Below are 16799 nucleotides of genomic sequence, written 5' to 3'. Positions count from 1 at the left end.
AGGCTGGCGGCGCTGAAAAACTCGGGATAGGAACCTGTGGATGGCAGCATTACGTCTATGATGCGTCTAGCCTGCCGGAAACCAACGAAGAAGAAGAAATGCGGAAATTAGTCAGATGACTTCCGGGTAGCCGCTTGTTTTTGTACCTCCAGAAATATAAAGTTATAAAATGACGACAACAACACGATATATGACCACAAGAGAAGTCGGAGGCCGACGCCATCGATTATACTTCGATGGAAATGAGAAGAATTACGAGCTGTGGGAAGCGAAGTTTCTGGGGCACTTGCGTCTGCTCGGCTTAAAAGCCACCGTGCTAAGAGAGCCACAAGACGGGAGTGAAGACGACGCGAAGCAAAACGAGGACGTCTACGCCGAATTGATTCACCTTTTAGACCACAGAAGCCTGTCGCTGGTTATGAGAGAAGCGGTGGACGACGGGAGGAAAGCATTGAAGATACTGCGAGAGCATTATGTCGGTAAAGGGAATGAGCGGGTGATTCGCCTCTACGTGAAGCTAACATCGCTACAGAAAGCGGCAAACGAGAGTGTGAGTGATTATCTTCTCCGCGCACAAACTCTAATTACCGCATTACAAAATGCCGAGGAGACTTTGAGCGATGAGCTGTTGATTTCGGTGATTCTGAAAGGCTTGCCTGACACGTTCAAGCCGCTTGATCTTTACGTCAGACAAAGTGGCGCGACGATGACATTCGGCGAGTTCAAGGTGGCACTGAGGACCTACGACTGTACGGTGGCAAGTGGCGGAGGTAAGCCTGCATCTCGGAGAGGCCCGGCTGGTCCCCGGATCCTCCCGTCTCATGCCGAGGCAAATCAAACGGTAAATTCAGAGGCTAAAACAAATCAATAATTGCAAATTATTTTCATGATGGGAGTCTAGGAATGCAAAGATTATATGTTTTGACTGTACTGTTAAAGTCAATCAATCAATCAATCAATCAATCAATCAATCAATGTTTATTTATATAGCCCTAAATCACAAGTGTCTCAAGCCACAACGACATCCTCGGTTCAGATCCCACATAAGGGCAAGGACAAACTCAACCCAGTGGGATGTCAATGAGAATGACAATGAGAAACCTTGGAGAGGACCGCAGATGTGGGTCACCCCCCCGGGGAGACCGGATGCAATGGATGTCGAGTGGGTCTAGCATAATACTGTGAAAGTCCAGTCCATAGTGGATCTAACATAATAGTGAGAGTCCAGTTCATAGTGGGGCCAGCAGGAGACCATCCCGAGCGAGACAGGTCAGCAGCGCAGAGATGTCCCCAGCCGATGCACAGGCAAGCGGTCCACCCCGGGTCCCGACTCTGTACAGCCAGCACTTCATCCATGGCCACCGGACCTGTGCCCCCCCCTTCCACAAGGGAGAGGGGGGCAGAGCAGAGCAGAAAATAAAATAAAATGCAGGTCAACTGGTCTAAAAAGGGTGTCTATTTAAAGGCTAGAGTATACAAATGAGTTTTAAGATGGGACTTAAATGCTTCTGCTGAGGTAGCATCTCTAACTGTTACCAGGAGGGCATTCCAGAGTACTGGAGCCCGAATAGAAAACGCTCTATAGCCCGCAGACTTTTTTTGGGCCAATGATTGTCACACACACACTAGGTGTGGTGAAATTTGTCCTCTGCATTTGACCCATCCCATTGTTCACCCCCTGGGAGGTGAGGGGAGCAGTGGGCAGCAGCGGTGCCGCGCCCTGGAATCATTTTTGGTGATTTAACCCCCAATTTCAACCCTTGATGCTGAGTGCCAAGCAGGGAGGTAATGGGTCCCATTTTTATAGTCTTTGGTATGACTCGGCCAGGGTTTGAATTCACAACCTACCGATCTCAAGGCGGACACTCTAACCACTAGGCCACTGAGTAGGTAAAGATTGCGCCCAACGTGGGGCAATGTCTGACTTGTTATTGTCTGACTAATAATCACGGTTTCACGATTATTACACAATTAAAAACAACTTATAAAATCACAGACATTCCTTACATATTTTAATGTGTTGACAATATTAAGAGTAATCAAAAAACATTAACAGTACAAAATAATGAGTATTAACAAACTACTTTTTACTACTAAATTACTATACTAATACCAATCAATCAAAGTTTACTTATATAGCCCTAAATCACGAGTGTCTCAAAGGGCTGTACAAGCCACAACGACATCCTCTGCTCAGATCCCACATCAGGGCAAGAAAAAACTCAACCCCAATGGGCTACAATGAGAAAAAACCATAGTGGATCTAGCATAATAGTGTGAGAGTCCAGTCCATAGTGGGGCCAGCAGGAGATCATCTTGAGTGGAGACAGGTCAGCAGCGCAGAGACATCCCCAACTGATGCACATATGAGTGGTCCACCCTGGGTCCCGACTTTGGACAGCTAGCGCGTCACCCGTGGTCAGCGAATCTGTGCCCCCCCTCTCCTTCGTAGAGAGGGGGGCAGAGCAGAAAAGAGACGGAAGATCAACTGCTCTAAAAGGGAGTCTATTTAAAGGCTAGAGTATACAAATGAGTTTTAAGATGGGACTTGCATGCTTCTACTGAGGTAAGCTCTCTAACTGTTACCGGAAGGGCATTCCAGAGTACTGGAGCCCGAATAGAAAACTCTATAGCCCGCAGACATTTTTTGGGCTCTGTGAATCACTAATAAGCCGGAGTTCTTTGAACGCAGATTTCTTGCTGGGATATATGGTACAATACAATCAGCAAGATAGGATGGAGCTAGACCCTTTAGTATTTTATACGTAAGTAGTAAAACCTTAAAGTCGCATCTTAAGTGCACAGGAAGCCAGTGCAGGTGAGCCAGTATAGGCGTAATATGATCAAACTTTCTTGTTCTTGTCAAAAGTACTATTATTGTCTGACTAACAATCACGGTTTCACGAATATCACACAATTAAAAACAACTTATAAAATCACAGACATTCCTAACATATTTTAATGTGTTGACAATTTTAACAGTAATCAAAAACATTAACAGTACGAAATAATTAGTATTGACAAAGTACTTTTTACTACTAAATTACTATACTAATACTATTATCCATCCATCCATCTTTTTTCGCTTATCCGAGGTTGGGTTGTGAGGGCAGTAGCCTAAGCAGAGAAGCCCAGACTTCCCTCTCCCCAGCCACTTCGTCCAGCTCCTCCCGGACATAGTCTTCCTAACGTGTCCTGGGTCTTCCCCGTGGCCTCCTGCCGGTCGGATGTGCCCGAAACACCTCCCTAGGGAAGCGTTCGGGTGGCAACCTGGCTAGATGCCCGAACCACTTCATCTGGCTCCTCTCGATGTTGAGGTGCAGCTGCTTTACTCTGAGCTCCTCCCCGATGACAGAGCTTCTCACCCTATCTCTAAGAGAGATAGGGTGAGAATAGGTGAGATAGGGTTTCCTCCGCCACCCGGTGGAGGAAACTCATTTCGGCCGCTTGTACCTGTGATCTTGTCCTTTCGGTCATAACCCAAAACTCATGACCATAGGTGAGGATGGGAACGTAGATCGACCGGTAAATTGAGAGCTTTGCCTTCCGGCTCAGCTCCTTCTTCACCACAACGGATCGATACAACGTCCGCATTATTGAAGACGCCGCACCGATCCGCCTGTCGATCTCACGATCCACTCTTCCCTCACTCGTGAACAAGACTCTGAGGTACTTGAACTCCTCCACTTGGGGAACGATCTTCTCCCCAACCCGGAGATGACATTCCACCATGGACTCGGACTTAGAGGTGCTGATTCCCATCCCAGTCGCTTCACAATCGGCTGCGAACCGTTCCAGTGAGAGCTGAAGATCCTGGCCAGATGAAGCCATCAGGACCATATCATCTGCAAAAAGCAGAGACCTAATCCTTCAGCCACCAAACCGGAACCCCTCAACGCCCTGACTGTGCCTAGAAATTCTATCCATAAAAGTTATGAACAGAATCTGTGACAATGGATAGCCTCAGCGGAGTCCAACCCTCACTGGAAACGGGTCCGACTTACTGCCGGCAATGCGGACCAAACTCTACTATTAATAAATTAATAATTGTATTAATATAAGACTAAGATTAATCTTATCAATCCCCCAGTGGAACATTTTACTCATGTGGGTAATAAACTTAAGTGTTAATGTCATCAACTGTCATAAAAGCCTTTTTCTTCATTATTAATATATAGCATATGCTGTGTTAATAACTGGAATGCACATAATTATATTGCGACCCGACCTCGGATAAGCGGAAGAAGATGGATGGATGGATGGAAGGATGGTATATTGCTGTTATTCTGCGATCTCCTGATGTTGTGTTATTGGTTTACATTTGCTATATTTATTTAGTGTCTATAGCTTGTGGGCAGCACGGTGGAAGAGGGGTTAGTGCGTCTGCCTCACAATACGAAGGTCCTGAGTAGTCGTGAGTTCAATCCTGGCCTCGGGATCTTTCTGTGTGGAGTTTGCATGTTCTCCCCGTGACTGCGTGGGTTCCCTCCGGGTACTCCGGCTTCCTCCCACCTCCAAAGACATGCACCTGGGGATAGGTTGATTGGCAACACTAAATTGGCCCTAGTGTGTGAATGTGAGTGTGAATGTTGTCTGTCTATCTGTGTTGGCCCTGCGATGAGGTGGCGACTTGTCCAGGGTGTACCCCGCCTTCTGCCCGATTGTAGCTGAGATAGGCTCCAGCGCCCCCCGCGACCCCGAAGGGAATAAGCGGTAGAAAATGGATGGATGGATGGATGGTCTATAGCTTATTCAACTAAGATAGGAAGAAGTCATCACACATAGCAACAACATGGCTTTTTTGATTGATTGATTGATTGAGACTTTTATTAGTAGATTGCACAGTACAGTACATATTCCGTACAACTGACCACTAAATGGTAACACCCGAATACGTTTTTCAACTTGTTTAAGTCGGGGTCCTCGTTAATCAATTCATGGTAAATAATGCTAACGCAAACGATAGCGATAAGTTTAACAGTGTTCTCACGCCTCGTCAGATGTTTAGATTTGCTGCAAAACCCTCCGAACAAGTTGACCGCACAGTGCTAAGTTTGCTTTAGGCAGCAGCTTAATAAACATATTACAGCATCTGAAACCAAAGCATGTAGCCGAGTGGGGGGAATGCAACTATTTGCAAGGCAAACAAGACTGCAACAACAAACTAACTCCAGCTAAAACGCAGCTTACTGTGGTGGAATCATTTATTGTAAGTAACATACACAGTTGAAAAGCCTGCTGTTATCCACTTACTAAAACGTAAGACCTCCTAATTGTTGGAGTTTATGTATTTGCATACAATGTGCAATGCTTCATTTTTGTTTACAGAAGTATTTTATTTAGGACAGATGTAGTATAAACACTTTTTAGAGTACAACATAAGACTAGAATGGCAGTTTTAGGGCAAAAGCTAAAATTCCTACCTCGGAAACACACCGTAGTCTACACAGTACTGCCATCTAATGTCTTGGAATTGCAACTACCTGCAAAGTCTACTTTGTATTACCTGCAAATTAGATATATCATAATTGACTATTATTCAATGTTACATTAAAATGTGATGTTATTAGTAAACAATTAACCTTTATTAACACACACACAAAAGTACCAGTACTGAAAATTGGTACCTGTTTCAGGAATTGGTACTGTAAATGTGAAGGGTCCCAACTCCTAAGTAAAATACAGTGCATGTTCATGCCATGTATTCTGCAAGTTATGGCATTGCTTGACTCTTTTCAAACTACTAGCTTTCGACCAAGTAAAAGCAAAACTTGTTTTGAATTACCTATGTCCTTTGTATGAATTGGTTTCTGTAAAAATTTGTGAATCAAACATTACTATTCTTTGGCTGTATCGCCCAGGCCTAACATTTCTTAGAGAATATAAGCTAACTTTACCCTGAACAATCTGTGGTTGCAGACTAATGGTTTCTTTCTGTGATTTTCTTTAAGGTACACGTTAGTGTCTTCAAAAAAAATAGAATACCGCAGGTGACACGATGCACGACGTGCTGTACCAAACATCATTGTCCCATTTGCCCCACCTCAATGTACAAGCCTCGGTGTAAGGCAAAGCTTTTGCAGCACATGGAGGTCCATGTAAAAAACGCCATCCAACATGAAGGTGAGTGATTTCACATTTATTTGCGTTAGCAATGATCTTTTGTTTGTTTGTAACAACTGCTTAGTAGGGATGCAACGGTAGCCCTCCCCACAACGTAATGTCCAATCATTGTTGTGCCTCTCCCTTAGGGCTGCACAATTAATACCATTTTAATCACAATCTTAATTATGACTGCACGATTTTGGGGAAAAAAACAGTTGACCAGTATCAAAAAATACTGGTACTATCTATTAGGGATGTATACCGAGTTCTGGTATTTTTGGAACCAGTTCCTAATTGGTACAATCCAGGAGGACAGTTAAGATTCCGGACAAATGATACAGCTATCGTTATTTTTCTTTATCCAACTGACCGTTGTAACTATGATACGCTGTCACATTCACTTCAGCTGCCCCTGCTACGCATAATAAATCAGCTTGGAATAATCACAAATAGGGAAGCAACACCTCACAAAAGTTTTGTAACACAACAATACTTCCTTAACAAAAGTCCCTCAAAGTCACTCACGCTAAGAAGAGTTGGTGTCAGTTTGAAGTGAACGCGCTCCACTCACGACCGCCGCTATCGCATTTCATCAACCGTTATCCCGTGATCCTGTCATCCACAGGTCAATATTAATCCACTCAAAAAAGTAAAACATTTAAGTAATATTATAATCCATAAAGTTGCTTTGAAGCAAGATAGCATCAGCTGACAGGTCTCTCGTCGCCGTGTGACGTCACCCCATGGCGCTGCGTTACATTACACAAAGACACATACATCGGTAGCTATCAACACTCAATATGGCCTCCTGTCTGTCACTTGAACACGTCCGTGTGCATCAAAAACACAAATAACAGTGTTACAAAATGCACACCCACCTAACATGCTAACCGGTTGTGATTTATATTACACAATTTTTATAATATATGTAAAAGGTCTGTGATCTGCACAGTAATTCCATACTTCAATCAATCAATCAATCAATGTTTATTTGTATAGCCCTAAATCACAAGTGTCTCAAAGGGCTGCACAAGCCACAACGACATCCTCGGTACAGAGCCCACATAAGGGCAAAGAAAACTCACCCCAGTGGGACGTCGATGTGAATGACTATGAGAAACCTTGGAGAGGACCGCATATGTGGGTAACCCCCCCCCCCCCCTCTAAGGGAGACCGAAAGCAATGGATGTCGAGTGGGTCTGACATAATATTGTGAAAGTCCAGTCCATAGTGGATCCAACATATCACTGAAAGTCCAGTCCATAGTGGATCTAACATAATAGTGAGAGTCCAGTCCGTAGTGGGGCCAGCAGGAAACCATCCCGTGCGGAGACGGGAAATGTTATTTCCAGCTGAGTGTAATCGTAATAAACAGAAACGCAGTGATGGATAGGAGTGGTCTTTACAAGATGATGCCTTAACAACTGCATTGCACCTTGGACTGCACACATAATTGACTTGTATGAGACTTAAAAAAGCAAGTGTTGATAAAAGACTTCCCTGCTGTGAGATATTACATGATGTTGGTGGTGTACAACCTCTAGTGCTAATTACAATGGTACTAAAAATGCATTTTTTCACATCCCCATATACACCAATACCCATAACAGTATCAATAAGGAATATCGGTACTGGTATTTACAAAATCCTAACACTATACATCCTTACTCCGTATACATCCCTTTTAACAACTAAATTATCTCTTACCTTTACTTTGGTGTGTAAAGCTGCAAAATATTGGATGTATTAGATCTTTTAGCTGCAACTTTCTTTTGGCAGGATTTGCAAAATAGGTGAGCCAACTCCCTTGTAATTTTTTTAACACCCAAAATGTTCCCATGTTCTTCAGCTTTCTTTGGGTGGATATTAAGGGTGTAACGGTACGTGTATTTGTATTGAATCGTTTCGGTACGGGGGGTTCGGTTCGGTTCGGAGGTGTACCGAACGAGTTTCCACACGGACATATTAAGTAGCACACCGCACGTTGTGTAAACAATGCCAGAGGTGGGACCAAGTCATTGCTTTGCAAGTCACAAGTAAGTCTCAAGTCTTTGCCCTCAAGTCTCGAGTCAAGTCCCGAGTCAAGACAGGCAAGTCCAGAGTCAAGTCCAAAGTCGAGACTGGAAAGTCTCAAGTCAAGTCACAAGTCCTGCATTTTGAGTTTCGAGTCCTTTCAAGTCCTTTTAACCACAGACTAATATTTTTACACAGATTGTGTATGCTTTTAAAACGTTGTATTTATTTATTAAAACAAGTGCATTTGAAATAGCAGGAAAAAAAATAGTACTGACATTGCAATTCATAATAGCACTATTAACCAGTCATTTTAATAGTGTAAACAATTTTAAACATTTAACTCATTCCTTAACAGAATAAACACATTTGCAAAAACAAGTGCAACTGTACTTATTTGTACAAAAGTGTTAACATTGTATTTCCATGGCATATTGCATTGTAACTAGTTCCACAGCAGTTTCTATTCTGTTCTTACCTTATCTCATTGATCTCATCTCATACTGTATGTGTGTTGATGTGTGCGTACACATGAAAAACATAACAAATACATGAACATAACAATGAACAGAGTTGTACTTTTTAGATGTTAGGGCCCTATGCAATATGTACACATATTCTTAATATAGTATACATTTTAACTGACCTTTATTTGACTATGTTTGTCTTTTTGTAGGTGGCTAAAATACGCGGTGCTGCTGACCGCCGTCTAACGTTACGTTATTGTGTGTGATACATTGACTAACGTAACGTTATGTTTAGGTACCTCATGCAACCCTGCTTAAAAAAATCACTTGACAAAAAGTATGAATAAGGTAGCGAACTGCAGTGGACGCAACAGATTGCCGTGTTTGCAATGACGTTATAACCACAGACATCTTATAAGTAGACGCAGCATTGGCTGCTGTGACGCGAGCAATTTGCATCTTGAAGTGGTGATGAGGAGCCGGCGAGTAGCCTAATCTGACAGTTGACAGGTAGAAAACAAAGATGCCGGGCTGGTGTTCAGCGTTTTCCTGCTCAAATGAGCGGACTGTTGAAAATAGGAATCGGGGGATTACTTTTCACAAGTAAGATTTAACAATGTACTATTGGTTGTATTTTATGAAAATAACATTACCACAGAGTTGAGAAGGAGCAAAGATCTTCAATATTTGTATGTGAAAATCACAAAGAAATCTTCTGGGGGAGGATGACGCCCCTAAAGGGGTTTGGTTTACAAACTTTCAGCCCCACCTAAAACAAAATTCACCAGCCGCCACTGATTATGATGCATTCTCATTTTAGGCAAAATATAAGACAATACTTTCTTAACAGTATAATTGTAACCAGGAATAAGTCTTCAAGTAACAATATTTAAATACTAACATTGTTGGGTAAGACAGCATTTGGTTTTATTCTGAATCCAGTGAAACAGATTGGTGGTTTTAGCTGATATAAAGACTTTCAGGTGTTCATATATGTTTAAGTATTTGGCAGACGCTTTTATCCAAAGCGACATACATAAAAAATACATATATAACAATCACTGTAAACATGATCATTTAAGGGAAGAATGTAATACAAAATATCAATACAAAGTGTCAAGACAGAATAAACGCTCTGCTGCTGCAGCAACAGAGATACAGTCTATAAGATATATAGATATCTAATGTATTCATACATTGTTTATGTAGGATATACGCATGTATATATAACCTAATCATATTGTTTCTTCAACTTAAAAATAGCTGACCCTTTTTTTCCCTCTTCTCTGGGCTTATATTCCCAGTTTTGATCTCGGACGTGTGGTCACTTATAGCATATAAGAATATTATATTACTGTTAAGCAAACCATGAATAATAAAACATGTGTCCGTTATCATAGCTACATGTATGACAAAAAAGCGCGTGAAAATGAGTGGTATTCAGTGAGGTAAAATGAATTAAATGCGCTGACAGTTCATTGCTCCTGCCAAATGAATTGCACTGAGTGGAGCGGATCACCACTCCAAGATGGCGGCCCCGCGTCTCGTCTGCGGCAGTAGGCAGTAGCGCTCGATGCTGCGTCTACTTATAAGAGGTCTATGGTTATAACGTTAGCAGTGAGTTTGCAGCCTCACTGATTTAACTACACAGCAAATAAAAGTCACGTTACTTAGCCAATAAACGTTAGCTTACATTCAAAACTTACCCTTCTTTGTGCAACTTCAAATGTCGAACAAAGTTGGAAGTTGTTGCGTCTCCGTCTGTAATATTCGAACTGCGTGATTTGCATACGGCAATTAGTTTTTTGTTGACCAAGTCGTAGTTTTTATACCCGAACGAAACCAACTTTGGTATAAATATTTCTCACTGGCGCGTTGTTTGACAACTCTTGTTCATTGGTTGTCCTGCAATTTTATTGGATGAATGCTGTGGGATGAAAACAACGTAGATCTAATTTGATTGTCTGTTGTACTGAGAGCACACACGCTGACAGGCAGCACACTAGTGATGGGATCGGCAGTTCTTTTGACCGTACTTAATCACTAGAATCAGTTCCTTGAAATGATTCGTTCAAAAAATTTGTTCACCGAATCCCCCCCCCCCCCAAAAAAAAAAAATAAAAAAATAGGAGGGGAGGGGGGGGGGGCGTGCGTAGTACAGTACAGTGCAGACATTCGCGGGAGAAGCAGCAAATAGGCGCCCACACAACACTACCGCCCCTCCCTGAATCACGTTCGCGAACGACAACACTACCGCCCCTCCCTGAATCACGTTCGCGAACGACACAACACTAAGGGGGCGCCCCTTAGTACAGTACGCAGTACAGTACAGTGCAAACATTCGCGGGAGAAGAAGCAAATAGGGTGAACACGAGTCCCCACGCACTGCGTAGGGACTCGCGTTAATCTAACAACAACAACAGTTGCAGTAGAAGGGATAATAATAATAATAATAATAATAATAATAATAATAATAATATGAATCAGAATTGATCCCCAAGGAGAAATTTATTTCTGTTACAATTACTGTGTAAATAATAGCTTATGTATGTGTACATACATTAGTTATTATTTTTATTTTAAATCTTCTCAAAACAGCCTGCCCTACACTTTACCCCCCGCCAGTAGACTGCTAGTAGACTAGTAGTCTACTCTCATAACTTTATGTGTTGAGATAATGGGGACGTGTGTTTGTTTTCATGTGGCTTGTTTTCATGGGATCGGCAGTTCTTTTGACTGTACTGAATCACTAGAATCAGTGACTGACACAGCACCACACTGTGGCCGCAGTTCAGTACGTGAACCGAATCACTTCTGCAGTTCTTTTGACTGTACTGAATCACTAGAATCAGTGACTGACACAGCACCACACTGTGGCCGCAGTTCAGTACGTGAACCGAATCACTTCTGCAGTTCTTTTGACTGTACTGAATCACTAGAATCAGTGACTGATACAGCACCACACTGTGGCCGCAGTTCAGTACGTGAACCGAATCACTTCTGCAGCAGCAGTACAGTTTAATTGCAAATCAGTATTATTATAATGATGATGATAGCTACTAAACAACATCAACAACAACAGTTGCAGTAGAATGGATAATAATAATAATAATAATAATGTGAATCAGAATTGATCCCCAAGGAGAAATTTATTTTTGTTACAATAACTGTGTAAATAATAGCCTATGTATGTGTACATACATTAGTTATTATTTTTATTTTAAATCTTCTCAAAACAGCCTGACCTACAATTTACCCCCCGCCCCCGCAGAGCAGAGAGCGAGAGCGTTGTCGTTCACTGAGTGATCCATGTCGTTAATCCGCGGTGAACGAATCGTTCACTCAGTCCCTCCCCCCGCCCTCTCATTGGCTGCGTCGTTCGCCGACGTCGAGGGTTCAGTGAGTCACAGAATGCGCCAGTTCCACTCATACCGGCATGGTCGCGGCGGAGCTCAACTGAACTGAGAAAGGAACGAATCAGTTCATGAAGTGATTCGGTTCAGTACGTTCACTCAAAAGATTCGTTCTTTCGAACGAATCGTTCGCGAACGACACAACACTACAGCACACAGGCTGATAGATAGACAGACACGTACAAAATGAAAGCTACGGAGCGCTCCCAAATAACTTTTTAAGCTTTAGGTTTTGGGGAAAGTAGCAAGTCATGTCAAGTCAAAAGGCTCAAGTCCAAGTGAAGTCACAAGTCATTGATGTTAAAGTCTAAGTCGAGTTGCAAGTCTCTTTACATTTTGTCAAGTCGAGTCTAAAGTCATCAAATTCATGACTCCAGTCTGACTCGAGTCCAAGTCATGTGACTCCAGTCCACACCTCTGAACAATGCACACTGAGGCACAACACACGGCATGCTAGCAACGACCGGGCTACTACAACATGCAAAATCCAGAGCTGAAAGACCCTCCTGCCTCGTTAAGATCACCCGTTTGGGAACAATTCGGCTTTGCGGTGCGATACAACAATGGATAACATAGCTTCAACGAAGACAAAGACGAACAAACAGCTCCCACCGCATTCAAGCAGCTTCTCCTCGGTGAGTCAGGCAGGGCTAAAGCAATAACAAATGCAGTTGATGTTTTTATAGCAGCAGATTTAAGACCATATTGCATTAAAAACTAGATTTTGACCCACTTCTTTGGTGGAAGAACAATGAGCCCATATATCCTCTTACTGCCAAGTTAGCCAGGCACTACCTCTCCATACCTGCTACCTCTGTGCCCAGCGAAAGGGTATTTTCCACAGCTGGAGACATTTTAACTGCAAGCAGGTCTGCTCTTTCTGCAGACAATGTGGATAAACTGATTTTTCTGGCAAAAAACATGAAAATTGAGTGAAAGTCACCAGGGTTAAAGGTTGGGGGGGAAAAAGAAAAGTTAATCTGAGGCTGAGTTGACTTGAAACTGTTTAATGTTGCACTTTTTATATGTAGAAGAAAAGTTAATCTGAGCAACAACTTGAAGCAGTTTAATGTTGCACTTTATATGTGGAAATGTTGCACTTTATATGTAGAAAGGTTTTGTTAAGAAACCAATTCTGAGCCTTATCTTATTTAGTTTTTATTTTATATATGTTGACTGCATTAACCCTGGCAATGGCCCTTGTGTGTATATGTATGTTATTGTTATGCTTAGCATTCATGACTGCCTGCTGATGCACTCATCAACACAAATTGTGTTGTGTTTGCTCGGTTCTCGTATTATCTTTTAACCTGCCCATTGTACAGCACTTTGGCTACCCCTGTGGTAAATTTTAAATGTGCTTTATAAATAAAGTTGATTTGATGTGATTTGATCAGCCTAGTGGTGGCTCACATCCATCACACACAGAGCTATTATAAAGCAATGTTAAAAGGATAAAGCCATTGTTTACAAATTTTGGTAAATAAATAATCAGAAAATGTATATTTTGTTGTTTTCTCACTGTACCGAAAATTAACCGAACCGTGACCTCTAAACCGAGGGACGTACCGAACCGAAATGTTTGTGTACCGTTACAGCCTTAGTGGATATAGTTCACTGCTTTGTCCTGCTGGCGTTTTTAAGCTAATGTAGCATACTTGCGTGTCTCTCGATAAGTGTTCATGCACTGCGTTTTTAGCGAGTGAAGAGGACTGAAACACACGGTGTAGTAAAGCCTGTGTGATTAAGTAACCGGCGTGACGTTTTTAATCGCCAACAATAGTAAAACCGGTTTATTGTTGTGTCCCTAAATCAGGATCGTCCATGTTCCATTTGAATCGTGTAACATTGAAGAATCAATAGTTTGTCCCACCCCTATTCAGTACACCATACTTTGTTTACTACAGAATTCAGATTTTGTTGAGAAACAAAATACGGACTTTTGAGAGGGAAACAAATTTACAGAATCAGAACCAAAAACCGAGGTATGGATCATTCCGTAGGTTACCTGTACAGTTGCACCCCTACTTCTTATTAACCTTACCAATTGTATTAACTTTACATACTAGTTGCTATATCCTACATGGTAAGCACACATCGTTTTTTGTTTCTTCATAGAGTTCTTGATAACCAAATGCCACAAGCCCTGCAAGAGTGGAAACAGTAGTCATTTCCATTGTCCATTCTGCATCAAAACCACCATAAAAAGGAAGGATGCAATGAGGCATTTGGAGATGTGTAGGCCACCTCATCGTGATGCAGAGTTGGAAGCTGATGCCGACATGGCCATCACTTCTCAGACTGGAATGCAAAGGTCTTGAATCACTCTTCATTTCCTGTGGAGCTGCATTGGTAGGTTATTCTCTTGTTTCCGCTGACGTGTTTTTCTACGTACCTGGAGTTGAGTACTTTTATCTTTTTTATATCCTCCCATCCAGGCTGCAGACACGCCCACCCGACGTATAAGAAACACAAGTGGGTAAATTGTGAATGAAGACATGCTCATGTGAGTCATTTGAGTAAGGAATCGGACTTTGCTGTGACGCCCTTTTTTGGCTCTGTGAAAAAATGGAACATGGTGTTTTCCTAACACTTGAAATCTTGCCTGCGTGTGCGTGTGCGCGTGGTACAACAATGTCTTCTTCCTGGCTGGATGTGAAAAGTCAAACGTAGATGACACCCTGATTTTCTGTGTGCGTTCTGTTTTATATAATGGTTTGTGAAGCCATAACCGCGTATCCAGAGGGAGGAGCTTAGACAGCTGTGTCCATGCATGTGAGGGAGTCAACTGACATTTTGACTGTCAAAAAAACAATCATCCATCCATCCATTTTCTACTGCTTGTCCCTTTTGGGGTCGCGGGGGGTGCTGTAGCCTATCTCAGCTGCATTCGGGCGGTAGGCGGGGTACACCCTGGACAAGTCGCCACCTCATCACAGGGCCAACACCGATAGACAGCCAAGATTCACACTCACATTCACACACTAGGGCCAATTTAGTGTTGCCAATCAACCTATCCCCAGGTGCATGTCTTTGGAGGTGGGAGGAAGCCGGAGTACCCGGAGGAAACCCACGCAGTCACAGGGAGAACATGCAAACTCCACACAGAAAGACCCTGAGCCCGGGATCGAACCCAGGACCTTCCCTGTGAGGCACATGCACTAACCCCCCAAAAAAACAAGAAAAAAAACCCAATCAATTTAATAAAATACATTGATTAAAAATGATTACATGTTATTGTTCTGCTTGCTACATTCTTGGTGATGATTGGTATAAATAAAGTGATTGCTAATGATGACCAAAGTCCACGTCCTTTTTTAAACAGCTGATAGAAGCTACAGTAAAATAAACCTCACTGTCCAGCTGAAATGTTATGTACTGAAAGTTCGGTAGCCCCAGGATGTCCACCGTTATTTTAGTTATTGTCGAGTGGGATTCAAGATTGCCATAAAATATTTGATTATTAACCACCCACGGTGCACGGGCTGCAATTACACTGAACCAGGCAGAGTTGTTTTGTTTGGTTCGCCAAAGGGTGGCTTCCCAAATGTGATACGTTCTCCAACATGAGACATGACTGCAGATGTTCCTACAAAGCCTGTAACAAAATGCAAGATCGATTGATAGGTTAAAACTTTTTTGTTGGAAATGTGAATTTTCATTTGCATATTTAGAATTTTTCTTACAGATTATACGAGTGAGGGTTTTAAATTCCCGATGTGTAGATGGAAAGTATTGTAATTTGTTCTACTGCACAAGTGTGGAAACAATTCAAGTGGATCAGTTGAAGTACTATGGCGTCACAATAACATCAGCTGGAAGATGCAAAAAAAAAATTAAGCGATCTACTGTGTCAAAAGACAGCTTCAACAAAATGAGTACTATATTCACAAATAAAAACATTCCACTTGACACAAAGCTCTGTGATCTCAAAATGTATGTATGGTTTTACTTTTTGGCTGTGAATGCTGGACTTTTAACAACTGAAAACATTAACTGAAATGTGGTTATTCAGAAAAATGCTGCGCAAAAAATGTATTAAAATTAGCGCTGGCAAAAACAAAAAGAAAGCAGGCAAGAAAAACTGATAACAGGAAAACTAGGAGGAACGAAAACTCTAGGACAAACGTGTCCAAAATGCGGGCCGGGGGCCATTTGTGGCTTGCTGCTCGAGTTTTGTTGGCCAGCAATATTTTGTCGGTAAAAAAACATAAAAAATGTAAGAAAACAAGAAATAATAAATTAGAAAAAGCAGAAAATTGTATACACAATTTGAAAGACTAAGTATGTGAGGGACATTAAGATATATTTTTTATTTTGTATAAAAAATGCTACAAACAACACTTAGTGTCAGCTTTGTGTGTCTTATAAGTGACACGTGGTATTATTATTAGTTATTAATATCAAAAGTTAAGCTTTTTGTCATTATCTTATGTATTTTTGCCCTTTTTTTCTTTAATGTTTACAATCTTATTAACAACAATATGTTGCGTGCCAACAAAACTCGAGCTTTGGTCTGCAAATGGCACCCTGGCCACACTTTCACACATCAACAACTATAGTACACTTTGTCACCTATAACACAGATCTGACTCAAAATGTTGTCCTTAAATATATGTAATCTGTCTATATGTAATCGGTGTCTGTTTTCGGCATTTTTTTTTTTTTCAAAATAAAATATCAAAATGGCCCCGGGATAGTTTAACTTTTTGTTATGCAGCGCTTTGTGGAAAAAAGTTTGGACACTCATGCTCTAAAACCACACATGTCTACAGCCTAAGAAACTTCATTGGAAAAAGTT

General features: G+C 41.8%; 1 protein-coding gene across 1 annotated transcript; it reads left to right on the top strand.

Moving 5' to 3' along the window:
• The first annotated feature begins 115 nt into the window (after nucleotides 1–115).
• LOC133663317 (uncharacterized) lies at nucleotides 116–15285 on the top strand. The gene is made up of 4 exons (XM_062067699.1): nucleotides 116–841; nucleotides 5952–6123; nucleotides 14117–14350; nucleotides 14437–15285. The coding sequence occupies exons 1-3, from the start codon at nucleotides 170–172 to the stop codon at nucleotides 14317–14319; spliced, it is 1047 nt and encodes a 348-aa protein (XP_061923683.1). The 5' UTR covers nucleotides 116–169; the 3' UTR covers nucleotides 14320–14350; nucleotides 14437–15285.
• The last annotated feature ends 1514 nt before the right edge of the window (nucleotides 15286–16799 follow it).

This window comes from Entelurus aequoreus, linkage group LG13, assembly GCF_033978785.1.
Source record: "Entelurus aequoreus isolate RoL-2023_Sb linkage group LG13, RoL_Eaeq_v1.1, whole genome shotgun sequence".
In the NCBI taxonomy this organism is placed as follows: Eukaryota; Metazoa; Chordata; class Actinopteri; order Syngnathiformes; family Syngnathidae; genus Entelurus; species Entelurus aequoreus.
This window is presented reverse-complemented; position numbering and strand designations above follow the sequence as displayed.